The sequence below is a fragment of the Lampetra planeri genome, chromosome 31, assembly GCF_965212315.1.
Source record: "Lampetra planeri chromosome 31, kcLamPlan1.2.h2, whole genome shotgun sequence".
Lineage (NCBI taxonomy): Eukaryota > Metazoa > Chordata > Hyperoartia > Petromyzontiformes > Petromyzontidae > Lampetra > Lampetra planeri.
Window position 1 is genome coordinate 6839623 of NC_136137.1, and position 27576 is coordinate 6867198.

Here is a 27576-nt window from a genome sequence, read left to right on the forward strand (position 1 = left end):
ACTTCACCAACGCCGCACTGCTCAGCGCAGTGAAGTACGGTCAAATAATCCCCATGACCTACATGACGTGGGGAGGCCCTCATCCCTAATTGGATCGATCAAATATCTACACGAGTAGATATAACTAGTATATGTGACTGATAGTAGTGGTGTCTAATCCATATTTGTTTTGGGTTAGGCCACGTAATACTTGTGTAGTGTGTTGTACAGAGGCACACACTGGAGTTTGGAGCCAACGCGTTTATTCCAACACCCCAACAGGGTAACTCACTAAACGTACACTGGTTCTACGTCTCGGTGATAGCTACACGGTTAACTATCTGAACAGCTGGTTAACTACACAACCAGGTCAGTCAGCCTACACGCTGCCTGACCCACGATGCCGGGCGAAGACCGAAGACCACAGAGACGTAGCACCAAAGGTTGATTCCACAGACGAGACCCGATTGCTCTCGGAGCTTGCCGAGCGTGACCTCGCTCTGCCTTTGGCCACGCCCCCTTCTGGATCTTGCCAGAAGGCTCTCGGCTTCATATCACGTGTCCCTCGAGTCTCCTTTCGGGTCCCCTTGCTACCCTGTTCCGGTCACATGCCCACTCGTCCTCACTAGCTCTCCTCCAGTCCTCACCAGAACTATGCCCCCTATGGCCCGCTTCCATGTCAACCCATGTTCTGGTGGCAGAGAGACTCCCGACGTGCGTTTCCACTCTCGTGACAGCAACTGACGCTGACGCCATAGTGACACCAATAATGCCACTACACCTGTAGTAGTCTTATGACAAAAAAAAATTCCATTAACCTTCCACCACCCGACAAGATTGCCACGCTTATAAAGCTATTATGTGTATGTGCCAATCACTGTACAGTAGCGATAACATTCTGACCGCACGTCCGAGTAGCACGGTTGGCTACTACGTACGGTGCGAAAGAAGTTCAACATTCTGATGTCCAAAATTAACACAAACGTAGGATGACGTTTTGTTTTCAACTGCTCTTGAGCTTCTTCAGATCGTGCAATGGGCAGGTGCACTACCTGGATCAATACATTGGCGCGTATAAATACCATCTCTGCAAACCTGACATCGTTGCCGGGCAGCGGGAGAGTTAATGATAAGAAATTGTCGCGACGACAAAAAAACCTGCCACGTGGTCTAACCCAAAAACAAATATTGATCGTTGTGCTCGCTTCCGAAAAGCTGCGTTTTAATCTTGTGCCAGTGTCTCTTTGCTAGGAGAGGCTTACCGAGAAGTTTTGTCTTTCCGTCCGTCTCCCAGCATCCTCTTCGCAGACATCGAGGGCTTCACGAGCCTGGCGTCTCAGTGCACGGCCCAGGAGCTCGTCATGACACTCAACGAACTGTTTGCGCGCTTCGACAAACTGGCCGCGGTACGTTGTCCCACGAAGACAAAGAGACAAAGATTCACACGTATAGCCTGAAACGGATTGTCGGGGCAAGTGCTGTTAGCGAGCACCTATGAAGGCAAGCATGGCCATGCTAGGGGAGGGGGTGAGGCAGCCTCCCAAGCCCGGCCACCTTTGTCTCTCTAATGGCGATGTTTACACACCGCACCAGGTACTTCATTTAAGGTGAATTGACTTAGGGGAGACCCGGAACCGGTTCAAATATTCACCGCTGTTATTGGTCGTGAGCGGAAATCCAACTCGGATCGCCGGGTTAGCGCAGTGCACTAACCACTGCGCTACCACTTCGCCGCAAGCACGTACACGCAGACACGTAAACTTGAGCATATACGTATAAAAAAACACATGCATGCAGTGCCTCATTACGCATCGGGGTATACATTGCTCGTTGTTGACACACGAGTGTATAGGTGCGTATGCGTGTTTGTATATACATACATATACAATGATCCCTCGATTTATGATGCCATTGATTAACGATATTTCGATAAACGATCCGCCTCCCATAGGGTCCCAATGTTTCCATTAACGATACATTTTCGATTAACGATATGTTCACGATATCACGCAGCCGCCAATTTCGGCCAATCGGAGAGCTCCTAAGTGGATTTGGCAGACCTCAGCCAATCAACGACGCCCTTTCATGAGCGTTCTGAGAGCAACTAGCTGCTAGCTTTTCAATGTTTATTGTGCGTTGCTTATGGAAACAGCTCTATTGAATACGTAGTGGTGTTTTTTTTACTTTAAAGTTAAATAATCAATAATAATGGCCCCTAAAATGAATGTGAAGAAAGACAAGAAAGTGAGGAAAACTATTTTCTCCCACCCCGACTTCTCCATTAACTCCTTATGCCATCCATCTTATTAGCCTAAGGTAAGAATTTGTATCCTCTATTTATGCACCTTTTTATGATATTTTTATTAATTATTATCCAAGTTTCTACGAAGATTGAGGCTTTAATATGTTCTTATAACTTGGCTTAAAGCTTTCGTGACTGCAGGAATTCATATTCTTATATATTTTTATTATCATTTGTTCTATCTACGTGGCTTTACCGAAAGACCCAAAGAATATGTTCTTATAACGTTTATTTATAAAAATTGTGTGCTTAAATATTATAAACTATGTTTTTAGGGTGAAAAAGGTCAGCTTCCGATCGTCTTAGAACAAATTAAGCCTTTAACATGTACTTCCTATATTCGCTTAACAATCATTCCAATTAACGATGGTTTTCGTGGAACCAATTAATACCGAGGGACCACTGTTTATATGCGTGTAGAGCTCGCCCAGCAGTTGATGAGGCTATTCGGGGGATCTCTGCCTTTTGCTCTTCAGGAAAACCACTGCCTGAGGATCAAGATCCTGGGCGACTGCTACTACTGCGTGTCGGGGCTGCCAGAGGCACGCGCAGACCACGCGCACTGCTGTGTTGAGATGGGAGTCGACATGATCGAGGCCATCTCGTACGATGCACGCACACACACACACACACGCAACAAAGATCACACGTGTTGCCTTTAACAGACTGAAGGAGCAAGTGCTGTTCGCGAACAACCGATGAACGGCTGGCTCGCCACACGAGGGGGTGGGTGGCCAGCACCACGCCTTGGTATCCCCAGTGGCGATGTTTAAATGCCGTGCCTTGTACCCATTTAAGGCCCAGGATTGGTTCAGATATTCGCCACTGATGTTATCTATGGCTGGGAATTGTACTCGGGTGGTCGGCTTTCTAGGACGGTGTGCCAACCACTGCACCACTGCTCCACCCAGATATGTACATATTTACACAAAGACAGAGACCCCCCAATAACCTTAAAAAACTGTTGGGGCAAGTGCTGTTAGTGAGCACCTATGAAGGCCAACACGGCAAATGAGGGGGTGAGTGAGCAGCACTGCGCCCGGACGCCTTTGTCTCCTGAGTGGCGATGTTTACACACCACATCAGGTACTCATTTGAGGCTGAGTCGACCTAGAGGAAGCCCTGGATAGGCTCAGATATTCGTCACCGATCTTGTCCCTGAGCAGGAATCGAACTCGGGTTACCAAGTTTGTAGCGCAGCATGCTAACCGCTACACTACCGCTCTCCACATGTACACATTTACACACACGCCACGCACGCGCATCTCCATACGCACCACTTTTTAGACGTTCAAAATAATCATTCAAGCGATTGGAGTTGTCGAGGCACAAGCCAAAGTAACACCCATTCACACCCGCTGAGTCTGAGAGGTCGCAGAGTCCCCCGATCTCCACCGGCTCGGGAAGGCGTAACCGCAGGACAACTCCAATTGATGCCTCGGAAACGGCGATGTCTCACCCCAAAACTAGAATAGTTTTTCGTCCATCAGCCTACTAACATTCAAGATGAATTACTCTCGAGCAGCATTTTATTTTAAGCAAGCAGAACTCGAGAGCAGTCTTGACCTTTTTTGGGGTTTCATCAGCAGAGCTGAGCTTGTTAATCTAATGCTGCTAGGTTACCAGATGTTTTTGGCAAGAGCACTCCTTAATTCCCTGCAATGAGTGGTTCTCCTAATGTCAGTCATCTGAGATATGAATGATTATCAAGTGTAGTCCTCGGAGGCTGGGTGTCGCTGAGTTAAGTAAAAAAAAGATTATACAAATAGTGATTTAAAACAAAAACAAATTTCGATTTAAAGCTTTCGTGACTGCAGGGATTCATCTTCTTGGTTCTTTACGTAAAGTCACGTAGAAGGGAAGTAATACAATAATAAAATAAAACATAATAAAATAAAATAATTCTCACGACGTTTCGGCTACAACGCAAGCAGCCGTCTTCAGGTGAAGAATGAGACACTGCCAAGCTAGGAGCTTATATATAAGCTGGGTTGAAAAAAAACCAAAAACAAAGTTATGGGTTTGTAACGTTCAAATCCTGGTCAGGTTCCGGCTCAGCCGTTCAAATCCTGGTTAGGTTCCGCCTCGGCCTTTCATCCTTCTGGGGTCAATATGGTAAGTATCACTTTGTAGGACATCAGCATTTTGGTTGTTATAAGAGCGGACCGGCTTTCACCATGGGAATGTGGAATTTCCACTCCTGGCTCGGCTATAAACAGAGATGATAGGTGGTGCAACATGCTCGTTTTGAGCCTTGGAGAACATTTTCTTTCTGTTTTATATATACATAGAAGCAGCAGATGAAAAGGAGTGACCTATTGCACGAATTAACAGAGACCATCAAACTCACACGAACCTCTTTTAATTTAGAATGGGATCCAAAGGATTTTAAGCCAGGGATCTCACTTGTGCTACTGGCTCATTAGCTATAAAGTGGCCGTTATGAGCCCCACGAGAGGAACCCAGCCTCAGGGCATGAACCGGGCCTCCCAGCAGGCCTGCCTTCAATGGCTCAGACTCGGCCATTATGAATCCATCTCAATCACTGAACGTATGAATTGTGTTCTCTAAAATTCAAATTTCAACGCCAACCCAATTCAGGGGGTTTTGTGTTTTTTTTCGTTGGGAAATAGAAAAGTTAATAACGCCCAAGTGGCGGCAGCACAAGCCCTGGCTTACATAACGGTGCCGAGTTACATAAATGCACTCACAACTTCAAAGCCTCGCTTCGGGCACAATGATTGGAGAAACTTTGGGTTCACATGCTCTTATTTCGACGAGGTTTTTTTTGTGCTTTCCACGACCGAGATGTTCCAGACGTCAGCCGGCTCGCCACCGAACCGGCATGCCCAGAGTCGCCGGATCGATTCCCGCTACAGCCGCCCCGTAATTTTTACTGTCATGGTCTAAGGGCGCTGTGGTGGCGAGATGTTAACTACTTCACCTGGCATACAGGTTGTCGTGGGTTTGATCCCGACCCTGACGCCTGCTGTATATTTGGAGTTTGCGTGTCTCTCTCCCCGTGGTCATGTGGATTTTTCTCCAGGTCCTCTGGTTTTTCCCTCCACATTTAGAAACATGTTTTAAAGTATTTGGCTACTCTAAATTTCCACACATTAGGCCACTTCGTTGGGCTATCATTTGTGGCCAGGTCGCTTCTGAAAAAGAGCTACAAAGCTCAGTGGGCCTTACCTGATAAAATAAAAAAAGTGTTTTTGTTTAATTGCAGGGGTTGCCAACCTGCGGCTCTAGAGACGCGTGTGGCTGTTTGAGGGCTGCTTTGTGGATGTTATTAATTAAGGTCAACACCGTCTCGTATTCACCACGCACATTGCGGCTCTTGAAATATTGAGGGGTTTTTGTTATACCGAATTTGAAACAAATAGCTCTTCTTGTTATTTTGGTTGCCGACCCGTGGTGTAATGGTTAGCACACTGAAATTGCAATCCAGAGTTTGACTGTCTTCTTCAATACCATAGCGTGGCAGTTGTTACAATGGACAACTTTCTTCAATACTTCCGCCTCTGTTGACCAAGCAGTTGTGGCTTTAATAGGTACTCGATAACAGCACTTTGCCGCAACAGTCTGCTAAAGGCGAAATGTAGATATTTGTCTCTATGTACATGTTTAACGTATATGAACGTGTGTGTGTATACATGTGCGCGTGTACATGTTTATTAATATACGTAGGGAGCGGTGGCGTCGCGGTTCGCGCGCTGCGTTACGAACCCGGCGACCCGGGTTGGATTCCTGCTCACGGCCAACACCAGTGATGATTATCTGAACTGGTCCTGGGCCTCCCTTAGGTCGACTCAGCCTCAAATGAGTACCTGGTGCGATGTGTAAACATTGCCACTGGAGAGACAAACGCGACCGGGTGTGGTTTGGCTACCCACCCCCTCGTGTGCCGTGCCGGCGTTCATAGGTGCTCGCTAACAGCCCTTGCCCCAACAGTCTATTCAGGCTAAATGGGGGATCTTTGTCTTTGAATGTACGATGTGTGTTCATGTGCATGTTCACCTGTATGCACGTGTATGTGTGTATGTGTATGATTGTACGTCTGTGTTCGTGTGTGTGTTCACCTGTGTGTGCGCGCGTGTGTGTGTATGTGTGTGCCTGCTCGTGCGCCAGGCTCGTGCGAGAGGTGACGGGCGTCAACGTGAACATGCGAGTCGGCATCCACAGCGGACGCGTCCACTGCGGGGTCCTCGGACTCATCAAGTGGCAGTTTGACGTCTGGTCCAACGACGTCACCCTGGCCAACCACATGGAGGCCGGGGGCAAGGCCGGGTAGGCAGTGTGCACACAACAAACAACAACAACAAACAAACACAACAATCACAATCTCAATTAACATGGTGTTCTAAAATCGCCGCTCTCTACACGTACAGGCCCCTTTGTCAATCCATTGCTGGATGAGAGCCCCACCGGAACACACCACGCGGGTCGTGGGACAATGGATTTTGCTGCAGGGCCTTCTGGCGCTCACACCGTAGACCCGGAGCATCTATAACACCTGTTAGGGCATCGTGGTGGCCATTGCGAGCAGCTGAGCACCATATCGGTGCTCAAGGCCTGATTAGCTTCTGAGATCTGTGATAGGATCGGGTGCATTCCGGATGATTTATTTTTCATCAAAGGCCCAAGATGCTTTCACTTTACAAAAAGGTGACATACTTTTGAGGGTTGAAGTGGGGGGGCGGGGGGGGGCAGGCGCTAGAGGGTTGAATGAGGGACCAAGAAACTGGGACCCCCAGCACCAACGACAGCGATGGGCTCCATGGGCAGCCCGGGGCAGCACCAACGAGTGTCAGCTCAGCATCCTCAGGGCAGCCAAGGTCCAATCCAACGAGTCTTAGGGGCAGTCTTGGGGGCTGTGGAATGTGCAAAGATCTCCCTGTATAGCCTGTAACAGACTTTTGGGGCAAGTGCTGTTCGTGAGCAACTATAAAGGCCGGCACAGCACACAAGGGGGTGGGTGACCAGCACCACGCACGGCCGCCTTTGTCTCCCTAGTGAAAATGTTTACACATCACACGAGGTACTCATTTGAGGCTGAGTCGACCCAGGGGAGGACCGGGGCCGGTTCAAATAATCGTCACTGGTGTTGGCCATCAGTGGGAATCGAACTCGAGTTAGCAAGTCCGTAGCGCAGCGTGCTAACCGCTACACTACGGCATGTACACACGTATGTGTTGGCAAGCCATGCATAGGGGACCCAACTAAGCTCACACATGCACGCGTACGTACGTACGTGCACACACATACATGGTGTACGTGTGTAAAGTTACGACTTATTTCAAGTATATGCAAAAGTTGCATGTTGCCCATTACAGAGAATTGAGATAGAGCGCACAAGGTAGAGCAAATGAGAATGAGACTTCAAAAATGTATCCAAACCCTGTTTGTTGACTTTATTTGTACGATATGCAGATATATACACGAACGAAACTGTACAAGCGACGTAGAAAAACGGCAACGAATGAGGCGAAACATCATCGATTCTTCAGTTTTCTCCTAAATTCAAATCGTGGTCATTCCTTGTATTTGTTGTTGAACTTCTTTTGCACCGTACGTAGCAAACCATGCTGTTTGGAGGTACAGGGGAAGGACAACAAACTAAACACAAAAAACGGTTATAAATAAATGAGTTTTCAATTTAGTTTTAAAAGTGCGTAGATACCAGTGGCTTGACTTACATGGGCAGTGAATTGTTGCACGAATAATTCATATTTATGCAATTGCACGTTCTTGTGAGTATGTGTACTCTCACACATTTAAATTCACAAACGCAAGCCCTTGTATCCCTGATATAGTCATGTTCATCACGTTCCGGCAGCAGCTACGCACTCATTCGAGGCTGAGTCAGAATCTTTATTATCCCTGGAAAAATCCGATGAACTATGAAGCTCTTTTGCACACTTGTCCAGTAGGGGCATGGCGGTCAGAAAGTTGCAACAATAATGCAAAAAAAACGTTAGGAGTACAAAGTACAGGAAAGGTAAGCAAATCACTCTAGATAAATAAAAACAGATAAAGTATGTACAGGTTCTCCTCTACTTATGAACACTCGACTCACGAACTTTCAGAGATACGAACAAACCTGTCCACATGTCCAGTTGCCTGTTCGTAAAGAGAGTCGTAAGTTTAACTGCCGCGCATTAGATGGTGGTGGTGGCATCTACATTTGCAGAACATGAAGAACCGGTGGCATCTACGTCTACAGGAGATCACACAACTTATAAAGCCATTTCCCCATGCCGTAAAACATGTTTGGAATCGACAGGACGAACAAATAGACTTACGAATAGACCTCTGGAACCTAACTAGTTCGTAAATAAAGGAGTCTCTGTAAGTAAAAATTCGGGGTGGCCAATCCTAGAGGCAGCCTATACCAGATATAAATGCTGCCTTTGCACCAGTGTTGTGCATAACAGAATCAGAATATGTATTTATACTGGAGGAATCCAATGAGCGACAAAGCTCTTTTGCACAGGCGTCCAATAGGGGCACGGGGTTTAAGAACGTGACAACATCAAACAAGTACAAAAGAAGGATAGGAAGGAATACAAACCACGGCGCCACCACTCACCCTCCACACTGCTGACGGAAGCGGCTGTCGCGTTGCCTCGCCAAGACAAGCAGATGACGACGGTGACGCTGAATAATACAAAAAAAACCCCACTCCACAAACTCACACACGCGCACGCACGAACGCACGCGACCACACACGAAGAGAGCGTTTGGCTGAACTCTAAAACGCACAGATCGCTTCTGATAAACGTGGAGGCCCCTCAAGCGTACGCATGCCGGCTGTTTATTTTAACCAAGGAGGTCTGCCCTCCGAGGAGAAAAAAGAAACATTAATCACAATGAACGTGTCAGTGCAAGGGTTAAGTGCATTTGTATACAGTGTTTGCATTACGTTACATGTGAACGCGCGTGTGCGCGTAATAAATGCGATTGTTACGTAAGTTAATGTGTGCGCGTTGCGTGCGGGGAGCGATAGTGGTAGCGCTGCGCTACGAACCCGGCGACCTGAGTTCGATTCCCGCTCACTACCACAACCGGTGACGATCATCTGAACCGGTCCTGGGCCTTCCCTAGGTTGACTCAGCCTCAAATGAGTACCTGTTGCGGTGTGTAAACATCTCCACTGGGGAGACAAAGGCGGCCGGGCGTGATGCTGGCCACCCATCCCCTCGTGCGCTGTACCGGGCTTCATAGGTGCCCGCTAACAGCACTTGCTCCTACATTCTGTTAAGGCTACATGGGGGAACTTTGTTTTGTTACGTGAACAAGGTGAAGCACATTTAGATGCTGCCCTCTCTGAGTCCTCTGCTGGATGAAGGCCTCCGCATGTCTTGTAATGTGTACGGTATCGGGGTCTGTTTGACCATACTTCACTACACTGGGTCATTGCGGATTGGTGAAGGCGGGGTACGTGGACCGACTCAGACATCACTCGTCACCGATATTAGCCATGGCCTGGTATCAGACTCGGCTCGCCGGGTTCACAGTGCAGCGTGCAAGCCGCTACACCACCGCTTCAGCCCAAGGAATGTTTAAATTGAGATTGAATTGCTCGACTCAGATTTAATTGTTCAAGGGCAAAATCTGCGCTGTCGTCAGCGACAGATGATTCATGCTGTGCACAACTGCCATACGCATCCCTTAATGTGTATTTGCCCACGTTGTGTGTGGGCATGAGTCCATGTGTACGCACGTGTGTGTGTCTTTGAGGTGGTGAGCGGTGGTAGTGTAGTGGTTAACGCACTACGCTGCGAACCTGGAGACCTGAGTTCAATTCCCGCCCACAGCCAACATCGGTGACGAATACCGTACCTGAAACCGGTCCCGGACCTCCCCTAGGTCGACTCGGCCTTTAAATGAGTACCTGGCGTGGTGAGACAAAGGCGGCCGGGCGTGGTGCTGGCTTCCCCACCCTCACGTGCACCGTGCAGCCTCAGTAGGCGCTTGGTGACGACACTCGCCGCAACAGCATGTGACATCGTACGCGGGGGAGCTCTGTTTTCGTGCGCGCGTGCGCCGGCAGGCGGATCCACATCACCAAGGCCACGCTGCGGTACCTGAACGGGGACTACGAGGTGGAGGCTGGGCACGGTGGCGAGCGCAACGCCTACCTGAAGACGCACAGCATCGAGACCTTCCTCATCGTGGGCTGCAGCCAGAAGAGAGTGAGTGCGCACACGCCCCTCTCTCGTGCCTGTATCGCACCGAGGTGACACCTATACACCTGTATCGCACCTAGATCACACCTATACACACCTGTATCACACCGATACACACCTATATCGCACCTAGATCCGAGATCACAGTATCAATATCACGCGCCACTGATGTTAACCGCACAGCAGGAATTGAAATCAGCCTTCCAGGTTCATGACACAGTGCACTAACCGTTGTGCCCCCCCCCATCCCCCAAACTCCTCTGCACCGTACCTAAAATTCCCTGCCATGCACCTGAACATTTCAGGTGTCACACCTTCTGTTGCTGGTCCATATTCCCATGGCGGGTATCCAATCCCTTTCCCGACTACAAAGGACGGCCGCAGTTGGCTTCCAACAAAGTGGTACTCAAATTAACGACACCAAAGGGAAGGCGACAATGATGATGACGACGGACTGAGCTGACCCGCGGCCAGGGTTTGAACTGGCGACATTCCGATTGTGAGTCAAGCTCTCCGTCACGTTACCCTTCTGGCACGGTAGTTACTCACACCAATGTGTATGGCAGCGCCGTGTGTAATAGGGCGTTGACTGACCGATGTGTAATTATAAAAGCACTTTGCAACAAAGTGGCCACCGCCGTTTGAAATATTTATAGCCGCGCGCGGTCGACCGCATTTCTGCTTAAAAAGGCAAAGTTTTTAGCCGGCAATGTTGAGCCGTTAACAGAACCACCCCTCCTCTCCGTTTCTCCGTGCTATCCGGAGTAGAGGGTCGTAAAGGAGGCCCCTAGCCAGGCAGACCCTGGCATCCCCAACCCAGACACCCTCTCGCTGTTTATCTTTAAAAAGTTATCCCATAATCTCGGTGTAGCAAAATCGATATACAACCGTAAAACTTCTTTCGGGACGTCTGGTCAAAAATAGAAGAGTAGACCGACTCATCTTCTTGGTTCTTTCGGTAAAGTCACGTAGAAGGGAAGTAATAAAATAATAAAAATACAACATAATAAAATAATTCTCACGACGTTTCGGCCACAACGCAAGCAGCCGTCCTCAGGTGAAGACCAGGTCTGTCGGGGAGACAGCGTCTGAATGAAACACCACCACGCTTGGAGCGTATATTTAAGCTGGGTTGGAAGGGGGGAAGGGTGCCTTGACAAAAACATTTGCATATCAAGAGGAATTTAGCATATTTATAAGTAGACCGACTGCCACCTGGAAGAGACCCTCAAGAGCTCTCTCTGCTGCTGGCACTGCCACCAGCAGTGGCAACGAGCAAAGGCATTCCAGGGCTGCACCTTCTCTATTGGGGGATTGACGGCGCGGTTTGTAGCGCACTGCTTTAATCCAAGGACGCGGCTACGTGCTGTGCAAAAGAAGTTCAGGGCACGTGCGCACAAACGCTTGGATGTCCGTGTTCGATTCCCAGCCACGCATGGTGTCAGTGGCGAGTGAAATTTGAACCAGTTCTGGGCCTCCACTAGGTTGACTCAGCCTTAAAAACGAGTGCCAGTAGCACTGAGTGACCATCAACTCTGTCTGCGTGTATGTGGGAGTGGTGGTGTAGCGGTTAGCTCACCGCACTACAAACTCGGTGACTCGAGTTTGATTCCTGCTCACAACCAAAACAACATTTATGAACATCTGAACTAATCTCGGGCCTGCCCTAGGTCTATTCAGCATTAAAAAAGATGACAACCTGATGAAATGTGTTAGCACCAGCACTGGGGAGACAAAGGCGGCCAGGCATAGCGTCGGCCACGCCACCCTCTCGTGCGCCGTGCCAGCCTTCGTAGGTGTTCGATAACAGCACTTTCCCCAGCAGTCTTTGTTTTACCTCTATGGGGCATCTTTGTCTCTGCTGTAATGCATCCACACTGCCCTGTGCGCACGTGCGAGCAGAAGGAGGAGAAGGCGATGATCGCGAAGATGAACCGGGCGAGGACCAACTCCCTGGGGAACATGGGCTCTCCGTGGGGCCCGGAGCGTCCCTTCTTCATGTCCAACCACGTCTCCAAGGAGATGAAGACCATGGTGAGCGATCGCCCTCGCGCACTGCTCACCCTCCACACCCGCAGGTCACAACACTTCCACCCCCTCCCCCCGCTTCTGCTCCGTCGCTCGCGTTGCTCCGCTCTTGGATCCCCGTCCCACCGTCCTGGTCCCCCCCCCCTCCCCCCGTCCTCAACAGCTTCGCACGGCTCAAGGCACCCGTCAACTCTCGCCCGATTGCGCCTTTAGTGGTGGCGCTGCTTGTTTACTGGCCGCTCTGGCGTTTTGGGACCTTTGGGCCTGCGCTCGGCAAACCGTGATGAACAAGAAATGTTGAGCCACCGTTAAACCCCCCGTCCCCCCCTCCCCCGTCCCCCCCTCCCCCCGCCCCTCCGGTCCCCCCATCCCCCCGCCCCCCCCCCCGCGCCTCCTGTCCCACCCAGAAGCGGCAATCAAAGTGTTTCCTTGCCACGGTGTAACCCAGGTTCAGTCAGGAGGGTGGGATGGTGGAGAGCACAAGGATGACAGTCTTGTTGTAGCACAGAGAGCTGAGATGGAGGTGATGGTGATGATGATGATGGTGACAATAATGGCATGGAACGTGCCGAACATGATGAAAGTGCAAGCGTAGACCTTCCAATGCAATAGATGCTGAATCTGTCAAAAGGAAGGAAGTGATAGCGTGGTGTGGTGGCACCTCCAATGGCAGCCATCGCGGTGACCTCGTATTGGAAGGTGCTCAGTGGTGCCTCCAAAAACTCATTCAGTAGGACGCCTCATAAGTGTAAAATATTAAAATATCATCGTTGTTATATCGGCGTATTCGCCCTGATGTGGGGATACTGTTTGTGAAGCCCAGTGTCTGCACTTACCCACACAAATAAGTTTCTTTTATCCACAATAAACGGAGATGATTAGGAATAATTTTCGACTTGATTCTGGGTCACTTATTTTTATCCGCAGAAAGCCGGATAAAAAGATGACAATGAATTGAGCGATTATATTATATTTTATTGGTGGCTCTATGGAAATGCAGAAACGCACAGACGACAGGGAGCATTATCCGCTACTTACGCGTTAATCCTCTCATCCAAGGAAGTGCGCGGATAACAGGAATAATCAATTTGTGGATAGTAGGAAGAGTAGCGCGATAACTGCGGAGAGTGGGGAGTGGGGAGTGGGGCGGGGGTTAGCACAACGAGCCGCTAATAGGAGAGTGGTGAAGAGCAGTTTTGTCTTCGTCGCGGAGTTCAAGAGGCCCGAGCGTGTCTTTTTCGAGGGAGACCCCAGTAACCTGGTAAATCAGATCACAGCAATCAGCCGTTCCTAATGTGGGTAGTCCTCAACAGCGGGTGTGCTACGGGCAGCCAAGAGGTGCCTGGGCTGCATTCGAAATCGCCAGCCTCCCTCTCTTCTCTCTCTCTCTCTCTCGCCTGATGCTCATCCCTTGCGAAAAGGCCACGGCTCCCAAGGGACGGATGTCTCTAATTAAATACAGTGGCCTTCTCTCATGAGACAAACCACCCCAGGGCCGACCTTGCGCCAAGCCTGCAAACCGGCACCCCCCCACCCCTCGCATCCCTCCCCCAAACACCCGCCCCCCACTCTCGCCCACTCACCCACCCACACTCGACGCTTCAGACAATCATTATCTGTGAACAAGAAACTAAGGAGAGTTGGTTTGCCAGGCGGCTCGGGAGGCTCACGCTGGCTGTTTCAGTAACCGTGCTCGGGCTCTCAGGTTCCCACTCGGTGTGTTTTTATTTTAAATGATATTCCTGGCCGTGGCTAGCCTCAGTGGAGAGTGATATATGAACCGATCCTGGGCATCAGAGTGGCCAGGTTCGGTTAGATGGGAATTATAGTGGCCATGCCACCCACCTAGATCCTGAGTTAAAATCTCGCGTTTGATTCCCGGGATCCCAGCCATTTGTGATATGCCAGCTGTGACGTTATTATCACGAGATGAGAAATTTCCACCCGTGAGTCTCGTTGTGAGGAGCGGTGCAACATCATGCCGGGTTAGAATGGTACACCTTCTGAAGTTTATTTTAATAAGATTTGTCTTTTTTTTATATCACATTTTTGGGCATCTCACGAGACAGAGGACCCATTCGGAACTGTCGCACGGCAGTACAACAATTCGTGTTCAGAGAGTGGCCCTCCGAAGAAGATTTCACAGAGCTACCTCTGATGTCGCTTTTTGGCGGCAGTCCCTCTCCCACCCCCTCTGTCACTCAGAGCAATGTTTGCCACGTGACACCCAAATGGATATTTTTTTCTCAGTGTTGCACGTCGAATAGATAAGTCAGCAAGCTACTTATCTTACAGCATTGTCTTGGACGACGCTTCATCAAACTGCAGGTTCGCAGTCTCACCGTGTGATCCACCAACTCTGCGTAATCAACCTTTACACCAAGGGGAAAATATCACCGTATTTGAGACGAGGTCATTCATTCACATAGCACATTGAATATGTTTTGGTAACATAGCATGGGTCATGCAATGGTGGGCTTGGGATGTTCATTTGTAGCACAAGGATTTCACGTAGAGGCCACGTGCTTGAATTCACCAATAAACGAAAGCGCCTTGCATCACAGCTCATCCCAACCATTCCAGTCTAGCAAAAGGTGGGCCCCCATCGGCAGCCATCCCTGTGTGTGTGGCACAAGGTGCGCGCAGCGCTAAACAGCAAACTAAGTATGGTCCGCCAGTAGGGGGTGATTTTGTGACTTTTTCCAAATTAAAAAAATGCCCCGTTGACCGGTATTTTATCATTCAGACACTCAGCCCGTACGGGATATGGGGCTGATGTTGATGCGTCTGGCTCAGACACTGTGGTCAGTACTGCTGAGAGCCTAGGTTTGAATTTAAGCAGCCACCTGTCATTATATCAGGATCCCACGCATGGTGAGATTAATGTGCACAGCCTGGTCACATTTTTCACTTAACGCTATAGGGTTGGTATGTTTTACTGTTGGTGCAAACATGCGGCGCTCATAAATCCAACCGTCAAACCGATCGTGTTTCCATCGTGCGATTTCCTGATCGCGTTACGTAACTTTGTTTTCTGCTCCTGTTTACTCATAAACATCGTCGTGCAAACATGGAACACAACAGGTCGTTTGTAAAACGGCTTTGTCAAACGGCGAACAGGCGCCGATGAAATATTGGGATGGAGTAGCGAGCGCTATGTGCAATTATTATTTTCATCGCCGATCAAACGCCACTACAGTGCGTAATTAGTTTTTGTGGAAAATTCGTGATGTTTGTTTTTATTGTACGAGGGCTCCATCGTGAAGAAGGTGTGCTCTTGCAAATAACATCTGGTAAGCCCAGTCGTATTTGTTTCATAAGCCCGGCTCTGCCGAATCTGGTCCGAAGTTTTCTTGCTTGAAAATATGCTGCCCGAATGAGCATTTATCCGGAAGGCTCATAAAGCACCTCCGATTAGCACGGTCAACGTGGTTGGTTTTCGATCGGGTAAGTCGCTCACAGCAAGCCACCTTTACACTCAAGTTTCATTCCCTCCCACCTTCTAGACAGACGGAGATAATTACTTTTTAAACGCTTTCAACCTTAGTTTGAAAGTGTTGATTTTTTTATATATGTGGAGAGACAATAAAAGTTTTTGTATTTATTTTATCAAACCAGTTTCTCAAGAACAATGAGTTTTTTTCGATTTAAAGCTTTCGTGACTGCAGGGATTCATCTTCTTGGTTATTTCGGTAAAGTCACGTAGAAGGGAAATAATAAAATAATAAAAATCAAACATAATAAAATAATTCACATGACGTTTCGGCCACAACGCAAGCAGCCGTCCTCAGGTGAAGACCAGGTCTGTCGGGGAGACAGACGCTTTTATTATGTTTTATTTTTGTTATTTAATTATTTCCCTTCTACGTGACTTTACTGAAAGAACCAAGAAAATGAGTTTGATGTCCGCAATCCCAGTCTCACATTGGAGGGTTGCTGCTTTCCATGTGCTCACCCTTTATTAATTAAAGCCACGTTTAATTAAAGCCTGCTCATTTCAGCAAGGGGCCGGTGGTCATCTCCATTTACGACCTCTGAGCCAGTGGAGGAATTTCCACATTCCTGTGGCGGGGACCAGTCACTACCCAGCACGGCCCGCACCTCTGATTTGCACGGTTGGCTACGTACGGTGCAAAAGAAGTTCAACATACAGTACATACATATTCTTAGGTTTTTCGGTAAAGTCACGTAGGTAAAAAATTTAAATTAATAAAAGTAAAATAAAAATTAAATACAAATCACGACGTTTCGGAGGCAACACAAGCTTCCGTCTCCGAAACGTCGTGATTTTTATTTTATTTAAATTTTACTTTATTAATTTTAATTTTTTACCTACGTGACTTTACCAAAAAAACCCCTAAGAATATGAATCCTTGCAGTCACGAAAGCTTCAAATCTAGAATTAAGTACATACATACGTCCAGAAGTGTAAAAACAGGTCCATAGTTTGAGTGCTGAAACAAAGGCTGCTGCAGTTTTGTTTTCTGGAAAGCAACAGGCCAATGGGCTAAGACCTATTTAGATATGGAGATACAGAAAGCATATCTACTTATATATGTCCGTTTCCTACAACATAGCACTTGCCATTTTCAAACTCCCTTCTCGGCAGGGATTTGAGTCACATGATCTAAACATCGAGAAAATCCAGCTTGTGTCATTCAACGCCAAAAAGGAAAGCCTCACTGAGTCTCAAAGTGTCTTCGTCAAGAAGGTCCTGAATTTTGGTTTTGTTTGGCCAATTTGTCCCCGGTACTTTTCCTTCTATAGCAAGACGATTGGGGCCACGTTGTGGGTCGTGTTGCCACCTTGTCCTGCTTTGACTAGGACAGTCCCGGAATTGGCATTTATCTGTGTTTGGCTGGCAGGAATTGGTTGCACCAAGATCTGGTATGTATGCATGTTGAACTTCTTTTGCACCATACTTAGCCAACCGTGCTAATCGGAGGTGCGATAAACGGTATTGTGGTACTGGTGTTGTGTTGAATTTTACTGCACTACATGTACACTGCACAGTTATGTCTGGGTTTGGCCCCCGTGGAAAAGGTGGCAACCCAAGTTGTAAGCAGCAGAGGACATTGGTCGCAAAATCCATTGTTGTATTGTACACCTATGCTCCCTGCCTCAACCTGTGCTACCTGCCTTTTCCAACCCGCACTCACCAGCACGGTGAAGTAAGGTCAAATAACCTAGATTTGAAGCTTTCGTGACTGCGAGGATTCATATTCTTAGGTTTTTTCGGTAAAGTCACGTAGGTAAAAAATTAAAATTAATAAAAGTAAAATCAATATCTGTATCGTGCTGTGACGGTTCCACCTGAAGACGGAAGCTTGTGTTGCCTCCGAAACGTCGTGATTTTTATTTTATTTTTATTTTACTTTTATTAATTTTTAATTTAAATTTTTTACCTACGTGACTTTACCGAAAAAACCTAAGAATATGTCAAATAACCTGCCCACGCAACCTGGGAAGGCCCTCGCCCAGCAGTGGAGTGGCGGTGCATGTACTTGGAGAGTTAAACAGCCACACAGTTTCCAGCTTTTTCCCTCTTTCAATCTGTTAAACATCCCTTAATCTGGAGTTGTGATTTAACTCTTTAAGGAATTAATTTATAGATGTCTATTTAATCATCATGACAGCGATGATGATGGCGGCGGCAGTGATCGCGTGCTTGATTGTGGTGGTGATTGTGATCATAAGAATGATGATGATGGTGGTAGTAGTAGTGACGATGATGATGATCATGACGGTGGGAGTAGGAGTGCTGATGATGGTGATGTTTGCTGGTGGTGATGGTCGTAGTGGTGGTGAAGGTCATGCTAGTAGAATTAGTCGTGACGATGATTATGACAGTGGGAGTAGGAGTGGTGATGATAATGATTTTGGTAGTGGTGGTAATGATGATAATGGTGGTGGTCGTGATGATGTTGGAAATGGGGGTGGTGATAGTAGTGATGGTGTTGGTAATAATGGTAATGATTTGACAGTAGTAGTGTTGATGATGGTGATGTTGGTGGCGATGCTGATGGTGGTAGTGATTATGATGATGATGTTGGTGGGGATAATAATTGTTGTGATTGTGATGATGATAGTGGAGATGATGATGATGTTGTTGGTGATGATGATGGTGATCGTGGTGGTGGAGATGAAAATTAATTCGTGGTGTTGCACTCACCACCACCTCGTGTGCCTTACCAGCCCTAACAGGTGCTCGCCAAGAGCACCTAACCCAAACGTCTATATGATTAAATGGTACGTCTTATTTATAGAGCAATGACAAAGGTCACCCATTTGGTCAATCATCATTACAGTATTATTCCTATTTAAGTGCTCTGCGTTTGTGCTCAGTATGTGTTCTTGTGGGGAGTGGTGGCGCAGTAGTTAGCACAATTTGCTATGAACCCGGTGACCCAAGTTCGATGCCTGCTCATGTGGCGAATATTTAAACCGGGCGTGGGCATCCCCTAGGTTGACTCAGTCTTAAATGAGTACCTGGTGTGGTGTGTAAACATCGCCACTGGAGACACAAAGGCGGAATGGTGTCGGCCATCCACCCCCTCGTGTACCGTGCCGGCCTTCACAGGTGCTCTCTTAAGGCATTTGCCCCAGATATGGGGAGATCTTTGTGTTGTACATGTGTATGCTGGTGCTAATTAATTCAACGTGCATATATGTGCGCATGTGTTTGTGCGTGCATTTATGTGTGTGTGTGTGCCCTGGAAGCTAATACAACGCGCGTGTGGGCATGAGTAAGCGCCTGTGTGTGTGAGTGTCTGTGTGTGTGTGTCTGCGTGTGTGTCTGCGTGAGTGGGGAGTGGTAGTGAAGCGGTTAGCACGCCGCGCTACGAACCCGACGACCTGCATTCGATTCCCGCTCACGGCCAACACCAGTGACGATTAACTGAACCGGTCCTGGGCCTCCCCTAGATCGACTCAGCCTCAAACGAGTACCTGGTGCGATGTGTGAACATCACCACTGGGGAGACAAAGGCGGCCGAGCGTGGTCCTATCCACCCACCCCCATTGTGCTCCATGGCAGCCTTCATAGGTTGCTCGCCAACAGCACTTGCCCCAACAATCCATTCAGGCTATACAAGGAGAAACTTTGTCTTTGCATGCTTGCTCGTGTGCGTGCGTGCATGCGCCTGCGTATGTGTGCATGTGCGCCGGTCCGGTCTCTGAATATCAATGAGCTCAGGAGCCTCACCACACAAGGGTTGCACGCGAACAGAATTCACATGCAGCCCCCATTGACGGCTCGCAAGCCTCTCTCCTCCCCCCCCCACCTTATTTATATGCAGACATAACAGCCGACAGATGCATCTCATGGCAAATCCGTATTGGCATGTCACTGGTGTGCGCTTTTCTATTTGATTTTTTCCCTTTTTACAATTATGTTCAGTTTACACTCTTGGCTTCACGACTCGTAAAACAACACCAGGAAAATTTCTGTCATTTGGACCTTTCGCAGAAAGCAATAATCGCCCCCCCCCCCCAAGATGTTAGGATGTTTTCTGGAAGATGATATGTGGGAGATGGAATTAGTGCACTTAATTCCCAACTGATCGCAATGCAGCGGTGCACTCTGGATGTGCTCCTAATTTTCCGGATTCATTTGAAGGAAAACGAAAATCTATGGAAATTGGGCCTAGATGTTAAATTTCAGGTGGTAAAAAAAAAACCCGTACGGTTGCGTCAACGCCATGAAGTCGCGACCGTGCGTTTTCCACCAGAGGTGACGTCGCGTGGCATTGTTGCGTATCGTCACTTTTGTAAGCAAGAAGGGACGTGACATTACATGCGATGTAAACGATTGGAGAGAAAAAAACTGTAAAAATTCCCCGAATCTCAAATTGAAGCCTACAGTGGCACCAAGGCAACATGACCCGCCACAAACGTATTTGCCCTATGGCGATCAAATCCAACCAATATCTAATAATTTGTCCTCAGAACTAAAATTAACAAGATTAAGTAGAAGAAAAAAGCAACTCGTTCCACTTCAGAATCCAGTTCCGTCTGTGGCGGTGGCTTGGATTTGAACCCAGGGTCTCGTGGTGCCAGCTCAGGTGCCAGGTGTGGTATTGGCCATACCACACTCTCTCGTGCACCATGCGTGCCTTCATATCAACTTGCGATCTCAGCACTTGCCCGAACAGCCTATGTACAAACTTGATTCAAAGCTTTCTGTTTGTCTTGGTGTGTGTCTTCGTGTGTGTGTCTCTCTCTGCATGTGTGTCTGCCTATGCTGTTCCAGTGTCTGCGTTTTATCATTCATTCTTACCTGATGATGGTTGCTTGTATTGCAACCGAAACGTCGCATTCCATTATTATTTGATTGACTTTACCGAAAGAACCAAAGAGTGCAGCCTATGTACGTTGAACTTCGTTTGCACCGTGCTTTTCCAACCGTGCTAATATATGTCCATGTTAGGGACATCTTTGTTTTTGTGTAAGTATGGATGCATGCGTGTGGGTGTGGTTACAGTTGCGTATGAAAATAACGAACAGCACTTTGCCCCAAAAGTCTGCTTAAGGGCTATAATAAGGTGGGGGGGGGGGGCTGTTTTTGTCTCTTGCTGTCCAGCACGGCCACGTGCTTTGTGCATGCGAGTTGGTCGCGTTGCCCCCTGCTGGTACACAGAAGCATCGTGCCACCCCCTCCACTGGTTTTCTTTTTTGGCAGCCAAAGCCATGCTCAATCGTTTAATAATTTAATGGATGCTGCAAAGACCTTGTCGAACAAAGGGCATCAACAACACACGCGGCTCGTGTGAGAGTCTGCCGAGATTCAATACCACGTGTGCCACCGTGCCTCACCGCAAGCAAGAAGACGCCTGGGTTCGATTCCCGACTCGGGTGCCTTTCTGCGTGGATGCATTTGTGGAAAAAACCCGATTTTTCCAGCGGCAGGCATCGGGTTTTTTTCTTTAATACAATTAAACCCGATTTCGGGGAATTGAAACCTGGTTTAATGAATACGAAACTCTGATCCAAGGCTTAGGCTGCTTCCTCGTCGGTGCTGCTATCGTACTCGGGGCCGTCGGGCACGGGGTAGTCGTAGAATGCGGCGGGCAGGTTGGTCTTGATGAACACGAGCTTCTCCTCCACAATCGTGGGCGCCAGTGAGTTCCTTCGCTTGGAATGGATGAAGCCCATCGTCGAGAAGTTGGCGAAGTGCGGTTCTGCAATTAGAACCAATTAAACCGGAGTTCTCCCAATCTCAGATGATCGGGTTTAATATAAAAAGACAACTAAACCCGATTGTAAAAAACCCGACTGTGCCACCCTTGCGTGGATGTGTGTCCTCGCCTTGCACGTGCACGTGTGCATGTATGTTGGACTTCTTTTGCACCGTACGTAGCCAACCGTGCATGGCTTTCCCCGGGTTCAGCATTTACCTCCCATAAGCCATGAATATACATAACCCAGTGGCGAAAACTGTAACCTGCAAATCACTTCGTTTTCATTGCGAGCGGCAACATTTCTTTCCCTCCCGCCCCACTCTAAAACACTTGGCAGAAACATTGAGACTCAGTGAGCGAGGCTTTCCTGAGTAAACAAGCATAACACTTATAATGCATATAACAGGAAAGCCATTTGCATATTTACACACGTACGGACATTGATAAATGTGCATATTGTATTGCTTTAGTGGTTCTTTGTCTTTTATTTCAAAAAAAAAGTTGAGCGCTCATTGAGATTCATTATAAAACATTGATTGTCAAGCTGACCTGAGTAACATGAGTAATATTAGTCTGGGGATGGAAAAAAAACCTGATCCTTTCGATTCTACAGAGAGATTGACTTTTGCCAAATGCACATGCATTTGTGTTTGACAACACGTTTTGGTGCGGCCCATCATAGGTCTTGCAAGGTTTGAGTTCTATACCGGGTCACGGTTGTTTCTGTGATTGTCCCGTCAATCGTTTTAGAAGTTGAACTTTCTGTCGCAGGGTCTTTGACATCCACTTCTTAAAGCCGGAGGCGGATGCGAGTGGCGGGGCAGCGGTTAGCGCGCGGCGTTGCGCACTCGGCTACACAGCCACAGCTCACATCAGGGACGAGTGATAATTATCAGAACTTGATCTGGGCCTCCACTAGGTCGACTCGGCTTTTAACAGGCACGGATAACACCAGCAGGGAATAACTCCTCCCACAGCTCCAACCTTCACCAACGCATACTGGCCAGCATTAAGGATAGTAACGAACAAAAAATTCACAAAATGACCGACACCGTGCGTCGAAGCTTTCATCCAGTAGAAAATTGACGGAGGCCTGTAAATTATTGTGGTAATTCACCATAACAATCATCAAAGCGGCTGCAGTGGAAATTGAGCATCGCCTCTCTGCAAACTGGCCCTGGCTGTGAGTGTGCTTACCTGCTAGGTTACCCAGAGTCCTTTTGAATTCGAGCCATTTACAATACACAATGTTTAAATCTGGTAATACATATGTATAGCCAGTTTTTGTCAATCCGCTACTGGATAATGAGGGCCTCCACACTCCTTGTGGGGTGCTGAGAGATATTTTGACCATACTTCACCACGCCGGTCATGGCAGGTTGGCGAAGGCTTTTGGGGAGTGCATAACAGTGGATTTTGCTGCATTGCCCTCTACCGCCCATACGACTGCCACACTCCAGTCTTGTGCATGGTGGTCACCCATCCAAGCACTCGCCAGGCTCAGCCCTGCTTAGCTTCTGAGATCTGACCAAGATTGGGGGGGCATTCCGTTTGGTTTAACTTGCTGAGTCCGTGCCCCTCCTGGACATCTGTGAAAAATAAATTCATAGCTCATCGGATTTCTCCAGGGTAATAAAAAGATTTTGATTAATTCTGGTTTGGTCAAAGGCAATTTGGCATTGTTTATTTATACTGTATTACATAATACTGCCAATTATATCCCAGCTGTGCTGTTGGATTCATGGCACAGAGTGAAGAATTAACATCATTGGAGAACTCGTAAAGGCAGCAGAGATGCACGTCGTGTCGAAGACCAGTCCTGGAATATAACACCACAGAACCGATTTAATAAGTTGAATTTCAGCAATCAATTTCTGTGTGTGGTTGATGATGCTCTTTCCTTTTTTTGCAGTGGGTTTTCTCCGAGTTCTCTGGTTTCTTGTCCTAGAAATAATAAAAAAACACTCAATATACTGTAACGGGAATTGCCCAAAATGTCCCAATCATAGGCGGAGTTTGATTGCTCTATTTGGGGGGGTGGGAGGCAGGGGTTCACTTTGTCCCTCACATTAGGAATTGCGGGTGCATAGAATTAATGTATTTAAAAAAAAAATTAATAGCCCCCCCCGCCCCGAACTCCACCCTGATCCCAATGCTGAAAACTTAGCTGCAAATGACTAAATTTTGAATTTCTCGCAGCAAACCTCGCCTGCCCCCCCTGCTGCAAAAACTTGGCAGGACCCTCCTGAAAAAGAGTATTGAGACTCAGCGAGGCCTTCTATGCGTAAACAACAACGATAATAACAAACAAAATCAGAAAAAACGCGATATGATTATGACGTGCATTACTACTGCATTGTTAGTAATATTAAATTATTTAACTCTTACTAATAGCGCTTTTTTCGAAACTTGACACGTTAAAAGAAACAGGGGACATTGACTCAATTGGGAAAACACGCGGCCACCATCGCCCCCCCCGCTCCCGATTGCGAAATCTAGCAGGACCCCCCCCCCCCTCGCCCGCCCCTTGTGAAGACGTCGTGAGAGATGCAGTCAAACTTTCCCGCGTGACACAAAAACGTTTCTCGTACCAATCGGTCGACTCTTATTTCACGTTACACCGCGGGGTAGCGGGCAGCCCAGCGTGGCGGCATTCGGTGAAAAGTCCAAAGCCCCCGGCTTGAGACTCCAACCATCTTCTTGGTTCTTTTCGTAAAGTCACGTAGAAGGGAAGTAATAAAATAATAAAAATTAAACATAATAAAAGAATGTTTTATTTTTATTATTTTATTACCGTTTTATTTTTATTATTGTATTACTTCCCTTCTACGTGACTTTACCGAAAGAACCAAGAAGATGAATCCCTGCAGTCACGAAAGCTTTAAATCGAAACTCCAACCATCGTTTGTAGTCTTCTGCCCCACAAAATGGGAGGTGCTTGCCTCAAAACTCCCTCCGTCCATCCTGAGCTCCCATCTTGTTATTAATGATCGATGTCTCGTTTGGAGCTGCACCAATTGATGTTTGCATTTGATTGTATAGACAGCACCATCTGTGTTGTAGCCCTTACCACCATGTTGGATGATATTGGTCGTGAAAGCCCACGTGTCGAACGCCGTTCCTCTCTATTATTTATTTTTAAAGCTTTAAATCGAAAAAATATTTTTAATGTGTTAATGAAATGATGTCCGTGAGTGTGCGAATCAACGATTTACAAACGATGTATCAGGCGGGATGGATCTCCGCCTCCTCCTTCACGCTGTGGCGGAGCTGCGTTTCAGCATCTGCGGCGAGGAGGAGGCAGACAGTCGTCACCGTTGTCTTCCCTGGGGGCTTTTTTTCATCTTCTTATTTTAAACAAATTCTGCCACTCGTGAAGTTTTCAACGGTTGATACACTTAAAAAGGAAACGCTCTTTTTACTTTGATGTTGATACAGCCCCCCCTTGGCTGTTTACTCATTTCCGTATATTCACGTTGTCACATTGGCTTGTTTGACTTAATGAATATGTAAGCAAATAGATAGTTGTTGTGACATAGTTTTGTCTCATTCAAGAGCCGGATCTTACCGCTTGTGTGGACGCGCGTGTGATCCGGTGTGTTTGTGTTTTCACAGGGGTTTGTGGACAACATGGGGAACACCAAGTAAGTGTGCATGCATGAATGTGCGTACACACACATGCACATACACAACAATTAGTTCATGTATGGCCTTCAACAGACCGTTGGGGCAAGTGCTCCATACGCACAAGCATGCACAGCAACAACCGCCATTCGCCAATAGATGGCGGTGACGTCGTCACAGCGCTTGTGCCAGGCTAAGTGCACTTTGAGGCCACGTGAAGTGTCGAACGACCGCTGGCAGGAGCTCACGGGACAGACCCAGGTGCCATGAATCGACTGACCGAGATGAATGGCTGATGAACCACCTGTGCCTCCTGCTGTGCCAACTTGCTGTGTTTTAGCGCCCCAGCGCTCCGCTGTATGCATGCACACACACGTACATACACATACATACACACATACACACACATACACATGTCCTGCTGAAAAGAGAGGGGTGTCTACTGAGACACACAGAGGGGAGAGTGTCTCTGTTGAGACTCTCTCAAGCAGTTTGACCACCAAAGTTGCATAGCCGAGCTCCGTGTCCGAACAACGCCTCCTCGACACGGTCACGTGGTGGTGGCCGTTCTTAGACCACGAAACTCGCTCGACCTGAACAACTCGGAGTGACCAGCGGGGGCGGCGGGGTCAGAGCTGCCCAGATTCGCAACCCAGGTGCTCGACGGCACCGGCTCGGTGGCGCTCTGGGGACAGGGCATAACCGCGAAACCCCGGAGCCACGCGCTACGATTCGTGACCGCCTTCCCTTGTAAACTCTCCCCATTAGCAACACCCGTGGCGCCACGGCCTGCAAAACCGTGCCCATATATGCGATCGCTGTTAGTTTAATTTACGGGAAAGAATGCAAGCAATTGGCGTGGTATGCGAGGGCTTGGGGGGGGGGATATGGGAAGTATAATACAAAACGAACCCATTTGGCGTTTTGAATGTCCTTTTGTGGGCACTGAGAAGGATGGTTTTGTAGTTTTATTGATGCCGGTTAAAGGTTGAAAGTGTACAGGTGTTGGGGAGTTGGCTAATGGTGAATGGTGTTGGCATTCCAATGCCCCCCCCCCCCTGCCCTCAATATCACCATACAGACTGTTGGGATAAGAAATCAGCTTTGAGGGCCGGCACCGCGCTGGGTGGGGGGTGGTGTGGCCGATACGGCCCACGGGGCCTTTTTGGGGCGTGATGTGGCTTACATCTTGCCTGGCCAACTTTGTCTCCCCAGTGATGTCAGCCGTGGCTGATAATTGAACTGATGTTGCCTGGTTCTTAAGGCAGCGCCGTAGCCACTACAACACTGCTGCTGCCGCTGCAAAACACTAAAATCCCCCGTATAGCCTTAACAGACTTGCGAGCACCTATGAAGGCCGGCACGGCACACGAGGGGGTGGGTGGCCAGCACCACACCTAACCTCCTCTGTCTCCCCAGCGGCGATGCTGAAACACACTGCACCAGGTAGTCATTTGAAGCTGAGTCGACCTAGGGGAAGCCCAGCACCAATTCAAATTATCGTCACTGGTGTTGGCTGTGAGCGGTGCGCTAACCACTACACTACTGTTCCCCATTCTGTCTCTGCCACGCACACACACACACACGTGTGCAAAGGTAGGCAGTATCACACTTGGACATACATGCATATGTAACTCAGACACGCACACACTTGTCTGAAGCCCAATATGAGCATGGGGTGAAACTCATCTCCATTCGCATCTCTGAGTCAGTGGTGCAAATTCCTCATTCCTATGACAGTGGCCAGTATATCCGTTGACAATGCACAAAGTGGTAATAATCGTATTGGCCCTGGAGAATTGATGATGATGATGATGATGGAGGCTTGAGTTGATCCGTGAGCAGAATTGTTTTGAACTAGTGACCTTCTGACATGTGATTTGGGTGCTTTTGCTTCAGAACCACCCAGCTGGAATGCTCACTATGTCAATGGTTGGTGAAATTAAATGTAATCCATATGCGTGGCACTGTGACTAAAAACATACGACTCACGGTTGGCAGCTTGCAAGTTCAAATCCTGTACAGGGGGGTCACCTTGGCTCGGCGACAGAGTGTGGTTGGCATGGGCCTACCACCCCCCCCCCACCCCCTGCCACCATGCCAACCCCATCCAATGTCAATTTATGGGTTGTGTGTGGTGGGGTAAAGTGTGGGTACTCCCATCTCTTTTATGACGTCTGGCCAGTGTGTAAGAGTAGGCCTAAATACCACTCGATGTGGTCTCTCTAGATGGTCTCAGACTCGAGAGCAATTGCAGGGCTGTACCTTTAGG

The 27576-nt window shown here is 48.1% G+C and overlaps 1 protein-coding gene across 1 annotated transcript in view; it reads left to right on the forward strand.

Moving 5' to 3' along the window:
* The window catches only part of ADCY5 (adenylate cyclase 5), a 207549-nt gene that overhangs the window by 155272 nt on the left and 24701 nt on the right, over window positions 1-27576 (forward strand). The window contains exons 4-9 of the mRNA XM_078609148.1: window positions 1274-1385; window positions 2758-2885; window positions 6413-6571; window positions 10338-10479; window positions 12376-12507; window positions 25296-25324. Coding sequence (XP_078465274.1) covers window positions 1274-1385; window positions 2758-2885; window positions 6413-6571; window positions 10338-10479; window positions 12376-12507; window positions 25296-25324 — 702 coding nt within the window. The remainder of the gene's footprint in view (window positions 1-1273; window positions 1386-2757; window positions 2886-6412; window positions 6572-10337; window positions 10480-12375; window positions 12508-25295; window positions 25325-27576) is intronic.